Here is a 12925-nt window from a genome sequence, read left to right as displayed (position 1 = left end):
TCAGATAGTCCCGCCCCAGCTCTTTGAAAGCCTGAAGCCTGGCAGCCTACAGCAGCCTGCTGTGTTCTCCCTGGTCCTCCCATTCAAGACCAGAAGGAGGCAAGAGCAAGCCTCCCAGGACCACTCTGCAGGTGGCCCCAAGAAAGGCTTTGACAGCTCCCCTGCCTTCTTAACAGGGAGGCAGGACATGGTGGACAGGAAAGGAGGAGTTAGGTGCCACAGCACAAGCAGAGCTGAATGGGGCCTAGGGCCCAAGGATGCAGGTGAGGGGCACTGCCCAGATCCCTGGACAGAGCCTGGACACCCAGTGCCCCAGCCCTTCTGCTGTGTCCCCCAAAGCCCCGGCCACTTACCTCTTTGAAGCAAGCCCAGCACTTGCAGAAGCACAGACGAGAGCAAGGGTGGACCTTGATCATCACCTTCCCCTTCTTCTTGGCCTTGGCAGTGTAATAGAGCCGGCCCCGCATCGCATGGCGCCTGTCAGCCAATGGGCAGCAGGGGAAGATCTTGTGGTCAAGGGCCAGCAGAGCCACAACCTCCCCTCCTCCCCCAACCTCAGGTCCACACAGATCCCACTGTAGCCTCACCTCTGATCATCCAAGTCAATCAGGGTCCTGACGTCATAGCAGAAGTGGACTCTGGTCACTACACACCCTGGATAGGCCTCACTGAAGCCACAAACATGGATGTTGAGCCAGCCTGTGGGGCTGGGGACTCCCCTTGACCCCCACCGCTACAGCCCTCGGGGCTGGGAGGCTCAGCTGCCTGTGGTTCCTGGTTCTTGGATGGTAGAATCCATCCCTTGCTCCTGAGGTCAGATGTCAGGGTTGATCCCTGGTAATCTGAGATCTGCCACATCCTTCCCAGATGACACAGAACAGGGTCAGGGAGCACAGCTGGAAATTACTGCTCATGGGGAGATAATTAGGTCCTGGGGCTAGGAACCTGGGTCACAAAAGATGCCTCAAGGTGATCTGCTCTAGATAACTGTGGCCTGGGAGCTCCCTGGGCTCCACAGTTGGCACTGCAAGGGAAAGGAAAACCAGTATCCTCCCTTCACACCCATGCCAGGTGGGAAAGCCCTGACTTCAGGAACCCTGCTCTGGCCCCAGGGCCTCGCCCATTCTGAAAGGCTGATGCTGCGCTGCATCCGGGGTGAGCCACAACCTGGGGTGTCTCTCTCCCCACCCCACCATCCTGTGCCAACTCACTACCCACATGAGGACACAGGCAGGATTACGAGGAGGAGGCAATCCCTGCCTCAGCCCACCCAACCCACTTACTGAAAATGCTTAATGATGATTTCTGGGTCTTGGATGTCCGTGGGGACATAGGTGATCATTAGTGTCCTTGTGACCTAGGTGGGGAAGGTAAATGGAGAAAGAAGACTGTGCCCACACAGGACTCCTGGGGTCTGGGTCTCTGGCTGGCCCAGAACCATCTGCAGTAGCCTTCTATGCACATCAGACTGCCTCCTTGCTACGTAATCCAGGTGCCAGCTTCCCCAGCCTGTGCCCCTGAGGTCAGCAGACCATGGGAAGCTGCAGGCAGGCAAGCTACACCTCTGCTATTCTCTGTGCCCCCCATAGGCCCCTTGCCATGGATGGCTGTGGCCAAGGGAGGAAGAGCCAGGGGCTGCGGACAGTGCCGGGGGCGGGCCAGAGCTCCACGCCTGGCAAGGGCTGCTCTTACTTTCTTACTGATTTCTGGTCTCCCTCCAACTCCTGTGTCCCATGTCAAGTCCCACCTCCCCGGAGCCATACCTAACATCAAACTGTGAGGGGCTGGGAGATGAACTAGACTCTGGGAGCTAAAACTTCACATTTTATTCTGTGAGTGGGAAATGTCTTCCTGAGCCAACACCTCGAGGTGACAGTCTGATAAACTGTGTTTCAAGAGAAGGAAGTCTGGGCAGAAGCTTCTGGTGACAAGAAGGAAAGCGGAAGTAGCCAAGTTCAGACTGATCAGGGGTGGCCAAGCCTCCATGCCTGGCAAGCTGAAACATTCGAGGGGAACCTCTCAGAGGTATGTGCATTTGCATAATGGGGTGGGGTAAGGTGAACCAGTCGTTTGGGATGGATGACTAGAAGGAGTTGATCCCATCACTGAACCTTTGAAAAGCTGAGGATGGGAGCAGAGACCTTGGTCCTCCCAGTTTCTTTCCAGCTGGAGCCCGGACAACCTGCAGGCCCCTCCCCTTGTGGTGCCCGCCTACGCCAAGTAGGGTGCTTGTATCTTCAAATACCCAACTGCCTGTGCGCTTTTTCTGGCCCTGGGAGCATGCTTAGCCCACGTGCAGAGAGAGGCGTGGGGAGTTAAAGCCCCCGGTGCAGCCCTCCTTAACCAGCGATGGGCAGGGAGTTGGTGAGAAAATACCCCTGGCAGCTGCCCCCTGGGCAGGAAAACTTTAGGGCGCATGTTCTGCTCTGAGCCCCAGAGCTCCCCCATGTAAGCAAGGTTGCTCAGAAGAGACTGCTTCTCACTGCTCCATTTTACCTGCGTTCTTCCCTCCCAGAAGATCTCACCTGCCTAGTGGTCTTTCCTGGGATCATCTCCAAAATAAGCAACTACTACTCAAATTCTTGCCTCAGGGTCTGCTTGAGAGGTGGGATGGGGGTGACCCAAACCAAGGCAGTGGGGATGCATGCGGGGCTAAGACATGTGGTCTCTGCCCTCAGGGAGATTGTGGAAGGGCAAGGAGCTTGGGTGCAGCAGGAATGGACAAAGTGGTCAAAATGTCTTGAGGTTCAGCAGGGTGCACTGGCCACTGAGGATGGAGGCCCCCTGCTGGCCCAGGGTTAGTTAAGATTTTAGTTTTAGGATGGTGGGGAGGTCCAGGGGTCCTTGGAGATGGTCCAGGGCAGCAGGGGTGCAGGGGGAGGAGGCACTTGGGAGCAGCTACTTACTGACTGGTTTGGAAGTGTTTCGGTGGTTTAGCAACCCGGACAGATGTGCCAGTGGATGATTCTCAGGGATAAGCAAAGACTTACCGTGCTCAGGTGAGACCACCCCCGACAGGTGTGCAGAACATGCCAAGCTGGGATGCCTCTGAAGGCTGGGAGTGGGATGGCCCAGCTGGGGAGGGGCCCTAGCTGGGAGGGACTTGTTCTGGTAGCTCTTTTCACTTACTCACCTTGTAGCTTTTCTTGGGCACGAACCCTAAGCAGTGATGAGCCATGAAGAAGAAGTTGGTGACGAAGTAGAGGAAAGCAAAGCAGCTGTGCAGCCACAGGAACTTGCTCCTGCCAAGAGCAAGTCATATGAGGCATGAGATTCCCCCTTCCACCCCACGCAGTCTCCCTCAGATCATTCTCTCCCACACCAGTCTTCCCAGGGCTGCCCTCCGGTGCCTCCACTCAGGCACCTTGGAAGGGAATGGAGAAGGCGCTGTTCACCCCAGCTAATAAAGGCTAACGTTTACTGAGTGCTTACCATGCGCCAGACCCAGGGTGGGGCAGGATGCTTTATGTACGTTTTCTCACTGGACTCTTAGACCACATGAGAGTGGTACTGTGAGCATCTCCATTTTACTTGGAGGGAAATGAGGGCCAGGGGGACTGCCTGGGGTCACTCCCAGCTGCAGCAGTGCCAGGAGGTAAGCCCAGAGCTGCAGAAGCACTTACGCTCAAGGTAGGACTGCTATGTCGTGCTACCAATGGCTGCAGCCCAGGGCCCCCAGCTGACCAGGACGCCAAGTGGAGGGGCCGCCCAACTTCTGCGGCGAGGGACAGATGCAGGTCTGGAGGAAGGAGGGCCGAGCAGATTTGGCCCCTTCCCCAGGGGTAGGAAGAGTCCTGGCACGTGGACTTTGCTCACATGATGTTGTCCCAAGGCATCAGGCCAGGTTGACTGCTCAAAAATAGGGCCCACCTTATTTGGTGCAGCTTGAGGAGAGAAAGGCTGCCTTGCTTCAAAATATCTCCTCCCCACCATCCCAGCGCCTGACATTTCACTTGACACTCTCCATCTCGCTAGATGCCTCTCTTCTCAGTTTCCTCAGAGGGAGCAAGATGATATGGTCCCTAAGGGAGAGTCTGGCTCTTGGCCGGTATGTCTTTATGAATGTTGAAGGCTCTTTGCTCCCCTACTAAAATTCACTCCTTGTTGGGAAGTTGTAGATGCTTTATCCCAGTGGCCGGCCTGGGAGAAGCTGGAGCTCTGCTCTGGTGTTGGCGGCACCCGGGGAGGAGTGCGTTGAAAAGGGAGCTGAGAGGATGTCTGACCCCATTCTGCTGATTTCTCGGTTTGATGGATTTGGAGTTTGCCGGGATGCAGGGGCAGAGGATCAGGGGTGGGGCAAGGGGAGGTGGGGCAGGAGTGTGCAAACCCCGACTCACACCTGCTGGAAGTGCCACTTCAGCTTTGTCAGGCAGTCAGCCAAGCCTGGCCAGGAGACCTAGTGGGGCTGTTTTCTCAGAGCAGGCCAGCAGGGCCACATCTGGCTCAGTGCAGGTTGATCTGGCCACGAATTGGGTTGGCTGATGTTAAAATCCATGGGTTCCCAGACCACGAGGGCTGGAGGGGGCTTAGCAATCAAGTCCAACATCTCCTCCCCGACCATGGACTAGGGACAAAGCTCAGAGAGGGAGAGTGTGTTGCCCCAGACCCAGGGCCGACTAAAGGCAGAGCCGGGACATGAACCCAGCTCCTGTGGTTCCTCAGGCTCGCTGCTGTGGGAATAGGTCTGTGTTTTGCTCAATTACGTGAAGGTTGATCTGAAGTATTTTGCGGGCAGGGAAGCAATACCTTAAACCTCTACTTGCTACAGTGCTTCTGCTTGTTGGGAGGTGGACATGCTAAGCAAACAGGACCACCTTTCCAAGTAAGTCTCCAGGAGTGACTGGTTTAGGTAGTTCCACCCATTACAGAGATGGGGGACACTGAGGCACCAAGAATGCTGCCTCACCAAGAGAATGCAACTTCTGGCATCCCACTTGGGACCTGAGTTCCCAAGGAAACCAGGCCTTTCTTATCAGCAAAGTGGTGCCCCTATTTTGGACCCACATATTGGACCCGCTTTTCCCACCAACACCCCTCCTCCCATCCCCCACCCAGCCAGTAGAATGGGAGGTAAGAGGATCAGGTACCTACTCTGTGGAGACATTGACAATGGTGGTCCGACCAAAGTGACTGTTCTGGTCTGAAAGAGAAGAAAGTTGCTGACCTCAAACCTGGCTCCTTGACTGGTTGGATGCCAGACTTCTGGGTTCCTGAGTGAATGCCTGAGGTCTAGAGATGCTTGCCTACGTCCTGTTCTAGTTCCCCAGAGATGGTCCCCAACTTCCCCAAAACCCCAGCAAAGGCCTCCTCTCTTCCCTGGGACTGCTGACTGGGGGTCCTCGGCTGTGAAGTGAGATCGAGTCTTGGTGTGGCATCCTCAGCGCACAACTGGCACATAACCGCCATTGGTAAATGCTTGTTGAAGGAAACTGGCAGCCACACCAGGGGTGGAATGATGAAATCAGCAATGCTGTTACCACTGGCAACAGTCATAAGAACCCAGAACTCCCAAAAATGTGTTGATGCCTCATTCTGATAGAGTAAATCCTTCTGGCTAGGTATATTTGTTGGTGAGACAGCTCCAAGTTCTATGAAATGTGTTCATAGAGCCTGCATCATACTATCATTGCCAAGACACCAGCTCATAGGATGAGAACCTGGGAAGACAAGACTCAGAAGTTATTTACCCTGGTAGTGGTGTTTGGTAGCACGAGCACTGGGTGCTACCTTGAGTTAACTGAGGTGTACCTCTGGCCAAGGAGAAACAGGTAGAAACCTGAGCAGTCAGGGTACGACTGGCTGCCATTTAAGGTGCTATCCTACGCCACCTAGTTGTATGGCTTTAATACAGCTCTGTTTTCATAGCTCCTAATGAAATACTGGCTGTTATTCACTGAGAACCCACTTGGCACTGTGCCAAGCCCTTGACATGCATTATCTCCCAATCCCTATGACGGGTGAGGAAACCGAGGCCTGAAGACACTGTGTAAGATAATAATAAGTAAATAATTTTCTGGGAAGCAGATGTGGATAAAAGTTGGGGAACCAATACTTTTCTGTCTTTGAAGGCCAAGTCCTTACCCACCATATTATTTTGTCAAAATTTACCCCATTATAGGAAGTGTGGATAGACTCTCTACGAGCAATTCTGCACTTAGGTGCTACGTCCATCAGAGGGGTACAGAGAGGTCAGATCCAGGGATCCTTGCAGTGGGTCACATGTCATAAAAAAGGCTTCCATGAACACCTGGCTAGGTGCAGTGTTGGGTCACAAATAAACATTCAGTTTCAGACTGAATTACTACTATGTGCCTTCTATGTGCCAGGCCCTGGGCCAAATTTGTATCAAAGAAGATATCATCTCTGGTCTCCACGTGAGAGAACTGAAGCACAGGTTGCCTAAGGTCACATAACTAATTTTGAGAAGTGGAATTCAAATTTAGATTTCTAGATGCCCAAGATCTGAGCTCCGTCTCATCTACCAGGCTGTGTCTTAGGTCTAGTGGGCCAGGCAAAGGGCCCGCTGAGCTCTGCCTACCCAGAACGTCTCCAGTGTAGTTGATGGGCAAAATGATGCCCAAGGAGGGGATGCAGAGGATGAGCACAAAGATGATGAGATGATACTGGAACATGATGTAGATACGGGCATCGTCTCCACACTTGCTAATCAGATCTTCATTCCTGGAAGAGACACAGGTACAAGGACATTGCTCAGGAGCCAGTATGGCCACAACTCAAATTGGAGGGAGATAAGAAGAAAGGGAGAGGAGATTACCACACTGCCTTGAGTTTTATTTTTAGAAATGTCACCTTTCTCAAAACTTCTGTTATGCCTAAAATGTGTTCCACTGAATTTCACGGGCATATCAAAGATAGAAGCTCTGCTATAGATATGCCTTTGGAAATTCAGGAGCACTCTTAAATCATACATTTATTTCATCTTTTATTGCTTCTTCAAACATTTTGATGTTTACTATGGTGCAGACACTGGTCAAACCATTAGTGATATCAAGGTTCATTCTATTTTTCGAAAAGTTGTTCCTTAAATTAAAAAGGAATACTTAAAACCACAATGAGATATCACTCCACACTGCCAGACTGGCCAAAGCTAGAAAGTCAGTGAGGAACATGTTGGTGATAAAGTGTTAGTGAGGGCGTGGGATGCGGGGAGCTCTCACACACTCATGGGTACACACTCTGGCACAGCCACTTTGGATAACAGTTGGCATTATCTCTACAAATTGAATGTAAGCACACCCTATGGCCTAGCACTTCCACTCCTAGGTTTATACTCAGCAGAAATACGTGCACATGAGCATGGAGAGACATGTATAGATGCATTATTTGTAACTGCCCAAACTGGAAACAACCTAAATGTCTATCAAAGGTGAAATGGACACAAGAATTGAGATACATATGTAGTAAAAAAAAAAGTATGTATATAGTGAGATATAGATCACATTATATATGCAATGAAATACTATAGAGAGGGATAAAAATGGATGACCATAAGTGAACCTCACAAACACAACGCTGGGTGAGAGATGCTAGGCACAGACAACACATACCATATGATTTTACATACAAAGTTCAAAAATAGGCATTATTGAACTGTAGAGTTTTAAGTCAGGATACTGGTTACCTTTGGAGAGGGGGCAGGTAATAGGGGACTGGGACGGAGCAGGAGGAGGGCTTCTGGGGCCTTGGCAATGTTCTAATTTTTTATCAGGATGGTGGTTGTCTAGGCTTTGCTTTGTGATTATGTACTATTGTGACAATTATTTTTTGTGCACTTTTCTGTATGTGTGTTATACTTCAATTAAAAAAATTAAAAGCAACATATGCTTATTATAGAAACTCTGGAAAATACAAAAGAAGAAAATCATTCACCTACAGTCTCATCAAACCTAAGACAATGGCTATTTTGGTCAATTTCCTTTAGTTTCTTACTGTAGTGCTGGTTTAATTTAGTGACTGTAATATAAACAGCAGTTGATGTATTGCTCTTTTGCTTGGCATTTAATCTTAAAACTCTTGGGATCGTTTTACCTTTTTGTCTAAATGTTTTCACAGCTATGCAATAATAATGGTGATTATTTTACCACCATTGATAATAATAATAATAATAGTGGCCTCTGTTTGTGGATAATTGGTTCACACCCAGCACCAAGCTGTGCACCCCCCTCCATTGGTGGACATGCCATAGTTTACTCACCCTTGGGCTCTGATCAGATGTGAAGGTTATATGCAACTTCTAGCATCCAGTCCAGGATTCAGATTTATTTTTCAACAGTACTATAAAGACCCTATCTTTAAGGCTTTCACTATCACCATTTAGGGAATTATTTAGAGCTCTTGATTTTTATCTTTATTATTTTTATTTTATTTTATTTTTTTAGCTTCAAGCAGTTAAAATACTTCCTGCTCTGGACTTGAGAATTAAATCCTAAGAATGGGATGATGAGAACTGGTGAGAAGGAAGAATAGGGGAGTGTTCTGCTGCAGGCTTAGGGTGCCCAGATCTGCTCACTTGACAGAAATGGTGTGCCTGAGCCCAGGTGAGAGCCTTTGGTCTGGTGGAGCAAGCAGAGGGCTACATGGGACAGAGAACACAAGAATTTCCTTTCTGGGCTGGTAATTCCTGCTCCCCCCACTGCACCCCTTGTTCCAGCTGCTCCTGAAGCCCAGGTTATGTTCAGCAGCCGGTCTTACAGTTCCAAGGCAAGCCTGAGTTTTTGAGTCTGTCTATATTCCTCTACTCAATTCTGTCCTTTTTGCACCACTCTAAAGTGCTGCCCCCGTGACGTTCCAGGCATCACCCTATCTCCTCCTCACAGTTAATTCTCATCTCCGCTCTAATCTCTTCTTCTCCTCTACCTCTTTCTGGAGACTTGCTGTATTTGTCGTCCCTCTCTCTTATCTTTAAATTAACATCCACCTCTCTCTACAGCCACCCACACTTCCCTTTAAACTACAGCCAGGTTCAAATGCTCATTTGTTACTCTTGAAACAAGCCCAAGAGACTCCTCAAGCATCTGTTCCTTCACTGGTTTTCCCTCAAGCTCCATCCAGTATCTTTACTTCGTGGCTCCCACTCACTTCCTGAAAAAGGTGGCTTCCTTTCTCTGCCTCTACTTCTTGGACATCTCCTTATCCTGGAACTGCCCACCCAATGGAGACCCAAATCCCCAAAGTTGATGACATCTCCTCAGCTCTCATTCTACTCAACCTCAGTGGGTTGGAGGCTGCTGGCTGCATCCTGTCCGGAAACTTGTGCCTGCCTGGCTTCAGTGAGCCAGTGCCCTACAGGTTGTTGCCTCTTCCACCTGCCCCAACCACTCTCTCCCTTGGGCCTTTTTTGATTTTGCCCTCTTCTGGGTGACATATCTGCTTCCATGACTAACTACGACCTCTGTGTACCCATATCCCAAGTCTAAATCTCCACCTCTGACCATTCCCCTACGTTTAATCCTGTTTTTCAGTAGCTTGCTGGTCAACTCACATGTTTGCCCTGGCCCCATCTCATCAATTTTGCAACTCGACACATCTCAGCTCCCAATTAGTGGTATTACTACCCTCCCCAGAAACCAGACCTCGTTCTCTTCCTCTTTCCTAACGAGGTGGAAGCCAGGTGGAAACCAGGACTCACTGACTGTGACCAATAATCTCCCTCCCCGTGTCTCCTCCCCACTGTTTCCCTGGTCACCACCACCTCTCACCTGGACACTGGAAGAGTCTTCTAGCTGCTCACATTGCCCTTGGACTCTTCCAACTGCCATCCACCCCCGCTCCATACTCCTGCCTACAAGCAGACATCATCCAAAGCTTCCTGCTCAAAAGCAGTAATTGGCTCTCTGCTGCCTCTAGATCAAAAGCCAAGATTCTCAGTATGGTAGTCAAGATCCCTGCTGATCCTTCCAGCCCAATCTTTTATCCCCTCTTTCGCTAGGTACTCTTGCTTCTAGCCGTACCAGATTTACCATTTCTGGATACTCCCTGCCCATCTCTGCCCCCAGTATTGGCTCACGCAGTCTTTAATTTCTGCTGGACCCCCTGCATCACAATGATCGAAATTCTTCCCATTCTTCAAGGCCTCGTCTGAAACTACACTTCTTCTGAACCCCTTAATTGGAATTAATTTCTCGTTCTCCCAAAGGCCCTTTGCACAGTGGTTATGCTCTCTCTATTATGAATTATGTGTAGTGTGTCTTGGTAACCTTTGCTTTTCCAACTAGACTGTGTGGGCTTTGTGCACTGGGATTCTGGCTTCCACCCTCCCACTCAGTAAATGTATTAGGCTATCTCCTAGACACTGTTTTCGAAGGGTGCACAATGCACAGTCAACACCCTTCTCAGATGATGCGTCCCCAGTGGAGGGTCCTTTGGGTGGGGTACCGGTGGGGGGACGAGGACTCTCACACAGACACACAGCTGTGCACACTGACCTCCTACTGACCTGCAGGGCCAGGTATGCACACATGAACAGCTGCACACAGATTTGCACCAATGCAGAGAACTGGACCTTTCATTTTGTACTCACAGGCACACACACCACAGAGACACCTACCACATGAAGTTTTGTTATGTTTTGCATGTACCCTAGTCCCCTGCAACATAAACACTTTCTTTCCTGCCCTGTCTATACCCATTGATGTGTCAGCAGACAGTGGAGAAGATCCAGAAAGTCAGCCTCAAACTATCCTAAGGGCAGTTTTCTACCAGATCTGAGGATGTGCCCAGCTCAGGCAGGCCCACTCATCCCAGCTTTTCTGCCCTCTTTCTCATGCAAAGGGCTGGCTAATTTGCCATCACACCCCTGCCCATCACTGACGAATTTGCTAAACTCTGGAACCTACAGTTAGCATGTGCAGCCTCCCAGGGTCACAAGCTCCAAATATTCATACATGTTATTGGTTATTTTTAAAATGCAAAAATAGCAAATGCTTGTCAAAAGGAAAAAACAAAATTCCCTTGAAACCGATGACAAGAATTGCTTCCGGGGGAGGGGGGTGATGAAGAGGGGTGTGAGAGACTGGAGATGAACTTTTATGGTTCTCTTAATGAAAATGTATTTATGCAAGCTTGTGCATGTTTTAAGCATTAACAAAGCAAAGCAAAACCAAAGAAGATGCCAAGAAATAAAAGTCTCTCCTCTGTTCCCCCCATGTGTGGCTGATTCCCAAACCACACACAAACTAGCTGTATCACTTCCGGGGACTCTGGTGAATGATGAAGGAAGACTGGAGGCCAAGGCCATGGGGAATCCTCCATCAGTGGGTTGGGGCTCAAGCACCAGAGGCTGCCAGTCCCAAGCCCTGCTCTGGATTCCCAAAGTCCAGTCGTGGTGCTCTGTGCCCCACAGGGTCCCAGGCCCTTCAGCAGGTCTGGGGAAAGAGAGGTGTCTTGGTGTGGCTCACGAAGGTGGGATGGGGTCTTGGGACAATGTATGAATGCTCCCAGTGAAGCCCTTGAATGATGGGTGTGGAGGCATATGAAGGATGAAGCCCTATGCGCTTTTGCAAAGAAGCAAGTGAGCAGGTCCTGTCAAGTCCTGGGTGCAGGCAGCCTCTGCGGGGCAGTGAGGCCGCCCCTAAGGCAGGCATCACCAGAAGGTATAGACCCTGGAGGCAGTTTGAAGGATGGGCAGAGCAGGCGGGATGGGATATTTAGGGAGAGCCCGCAAACGTACAGGGCTCCAAGGTGAAGGCAGAGCTGTGGGCACGTGTGTAGGCGTGTACGCACGTGTGCACATGGGTACACACATGCAGTGGAGGCATGGAACTCGATAAGTGCTCTGCAGAGGCATCTGGTTGGTACAAGGGAATCAGGAGACAACAGGTGACGTGGAGTCTGTCTCCTTGCCAAGTGGGGTCTGACACTAAAGACGTCCAGAAGGCGCTGGGTAAAGGGCACTGAGGCTGAGAGAGGAAGCCTGCCCTTCTGCCCAGTGGTTTTTGCTTTTTCCATCTTGGCAAATCTAAGGGACCACGTTCACAGAAATAAAGCAGACAGCACATGGGAAGGATTTCTTTTTCCTGGTGTGGAGTTCATAAAAGCATTTTTACAAGCACGTGAAAGCAGTCCTTTCCTGAGAACTGTGGCAGAGGGAAAGCAGGCCATGCAGTGTCCAGTTCCCATTTTACCAGCTGGAATCCTGGATAGTGTCCTTTGCCTGGGCTGGGCTGCGGTGGGCAGCGGGGAGTAGGGGATGGCAGGTGGGGCACAGAACTCAGGCCCAGGGCCCAGTCACGTAGAGCAGGAGACCCCACCCCCACCCTTCCCTAAATAAGGCCCCACTTACGGCTGTCATGAGCTCAGGCACTTACTTCATGGTGATGGTGTTGAAGAACCAGGAATAGAAGCCCTGTGGGGAAAGGAGAGAAAGGGTGAGAAAATCCAGTGCCCTGTCCTCCCCACAAGAGACGAGAGAAAGAGCCTGGGTCTTGGAAGAGGGCTGGACTGGAATTGGTGCTAAGCGAGATGTCTTTTCAGAAATCAAGCATTCGTTACAGGAAATGGGGGCTTAGAGTGTGGGCCTTGGCCTGGAGGGAGAGAAGGGACTCTGGGGTGGATGTCAGTTGCTTTCCATCTGTTCCTCCTTCCTTCTGGGAAATGCCCCTCCTTCAGGCTTGTGGCCCAGTGGGCCGTCCAAGTAGTTGTCTGCCACCAGTGGTCAGTGGACCAACAGGAGCATGACCCAGGTAGGGCCAATCAAAATTCTCTTAAGGGGTTGAAACAGGTGTTGGAGAGCTCTTGCACCCTGGTCAACACTACGCAGCCTGGAGTGGCTTGGTAAGTCTGATGCCTTATGCAGGAGCTTGTCTGAAAAAAAAAGCCCGCTCAGGAGAGAGAGGACCAGAGAGGGGTCCTGGTAGCAATGTGGGACTTCTAGATCCAGCTGTACCTGAAGCAGCTGCTTCTCTTG

The 12925-nt window shown here is 50.6% G+C and overlaps 1 protein-coding gene across 4 annotated transcripts in view; it reads right to left on the bottom strand.

The window, feature by feature from the left end:
- The window catches only part of TMEM63C (transmembrane protein 63C), a 74472-nt gene that overhangs the window by 18102 nt on the left and 43445 nt on the right, over nucleotides 1–12925 (bottom strand). For 3 of the 4 annotated variants that reach the window (XM_072963480.1, XM_072963481.1, XM_072963482.1), the window contains exons 7-13: nucleotides 12327–12364; nucleotides 6539–6681; nucleotides 5092–5140; nucleotides 3134–3242; nucleotides 1284–1357; nucleotides 588–668; nucleotides 354–477 (exon numbers count right to left, since the gene is read on the bottom strand). In XM_072963480.1, coding sequence (XP_072819581.1) covers nucleotides 354–477; nucleotides 588–668; nucleotides 1284–1357; nucleotides 3134–3242; nucleotides 5092–5140; nucleotides 6539–6681; nucleotides 12327–12364 — 618 coding nt within the window. Of the gene's footprint in view, nucleotides 1–353; nucleotides 478–587; nucleotides 669–1283; nucleotides 1358–3133; nucleotides 3243–5087; nucleotides 5141–6538; nucleotides 6682–12326; nucleotides 12365–12925 lie in introns of all 4 variants that reach the window. The other variant, XM_072963483.1, reaches the window with a different exon arrangement.

Source organism: Vicugna pacos, chromosome 6 (genome assembly GCF_048564905.1).
Source record: "Vicugna pacos chromosome 6, VicPac4, whole genome shotgun sequence".
Classification (NCBI taxonomy): Eukaryota; Metazoa; Chordata; class Mammalia; order Artiodactyla; family Camelidae; genus Vicugna; species Vicugna pacos.
The sequence above is the reverse complement of the archived record's forward strand: the minus strand, read 5'-3'. Positions and strand labels throughout refer to the sequence as shown.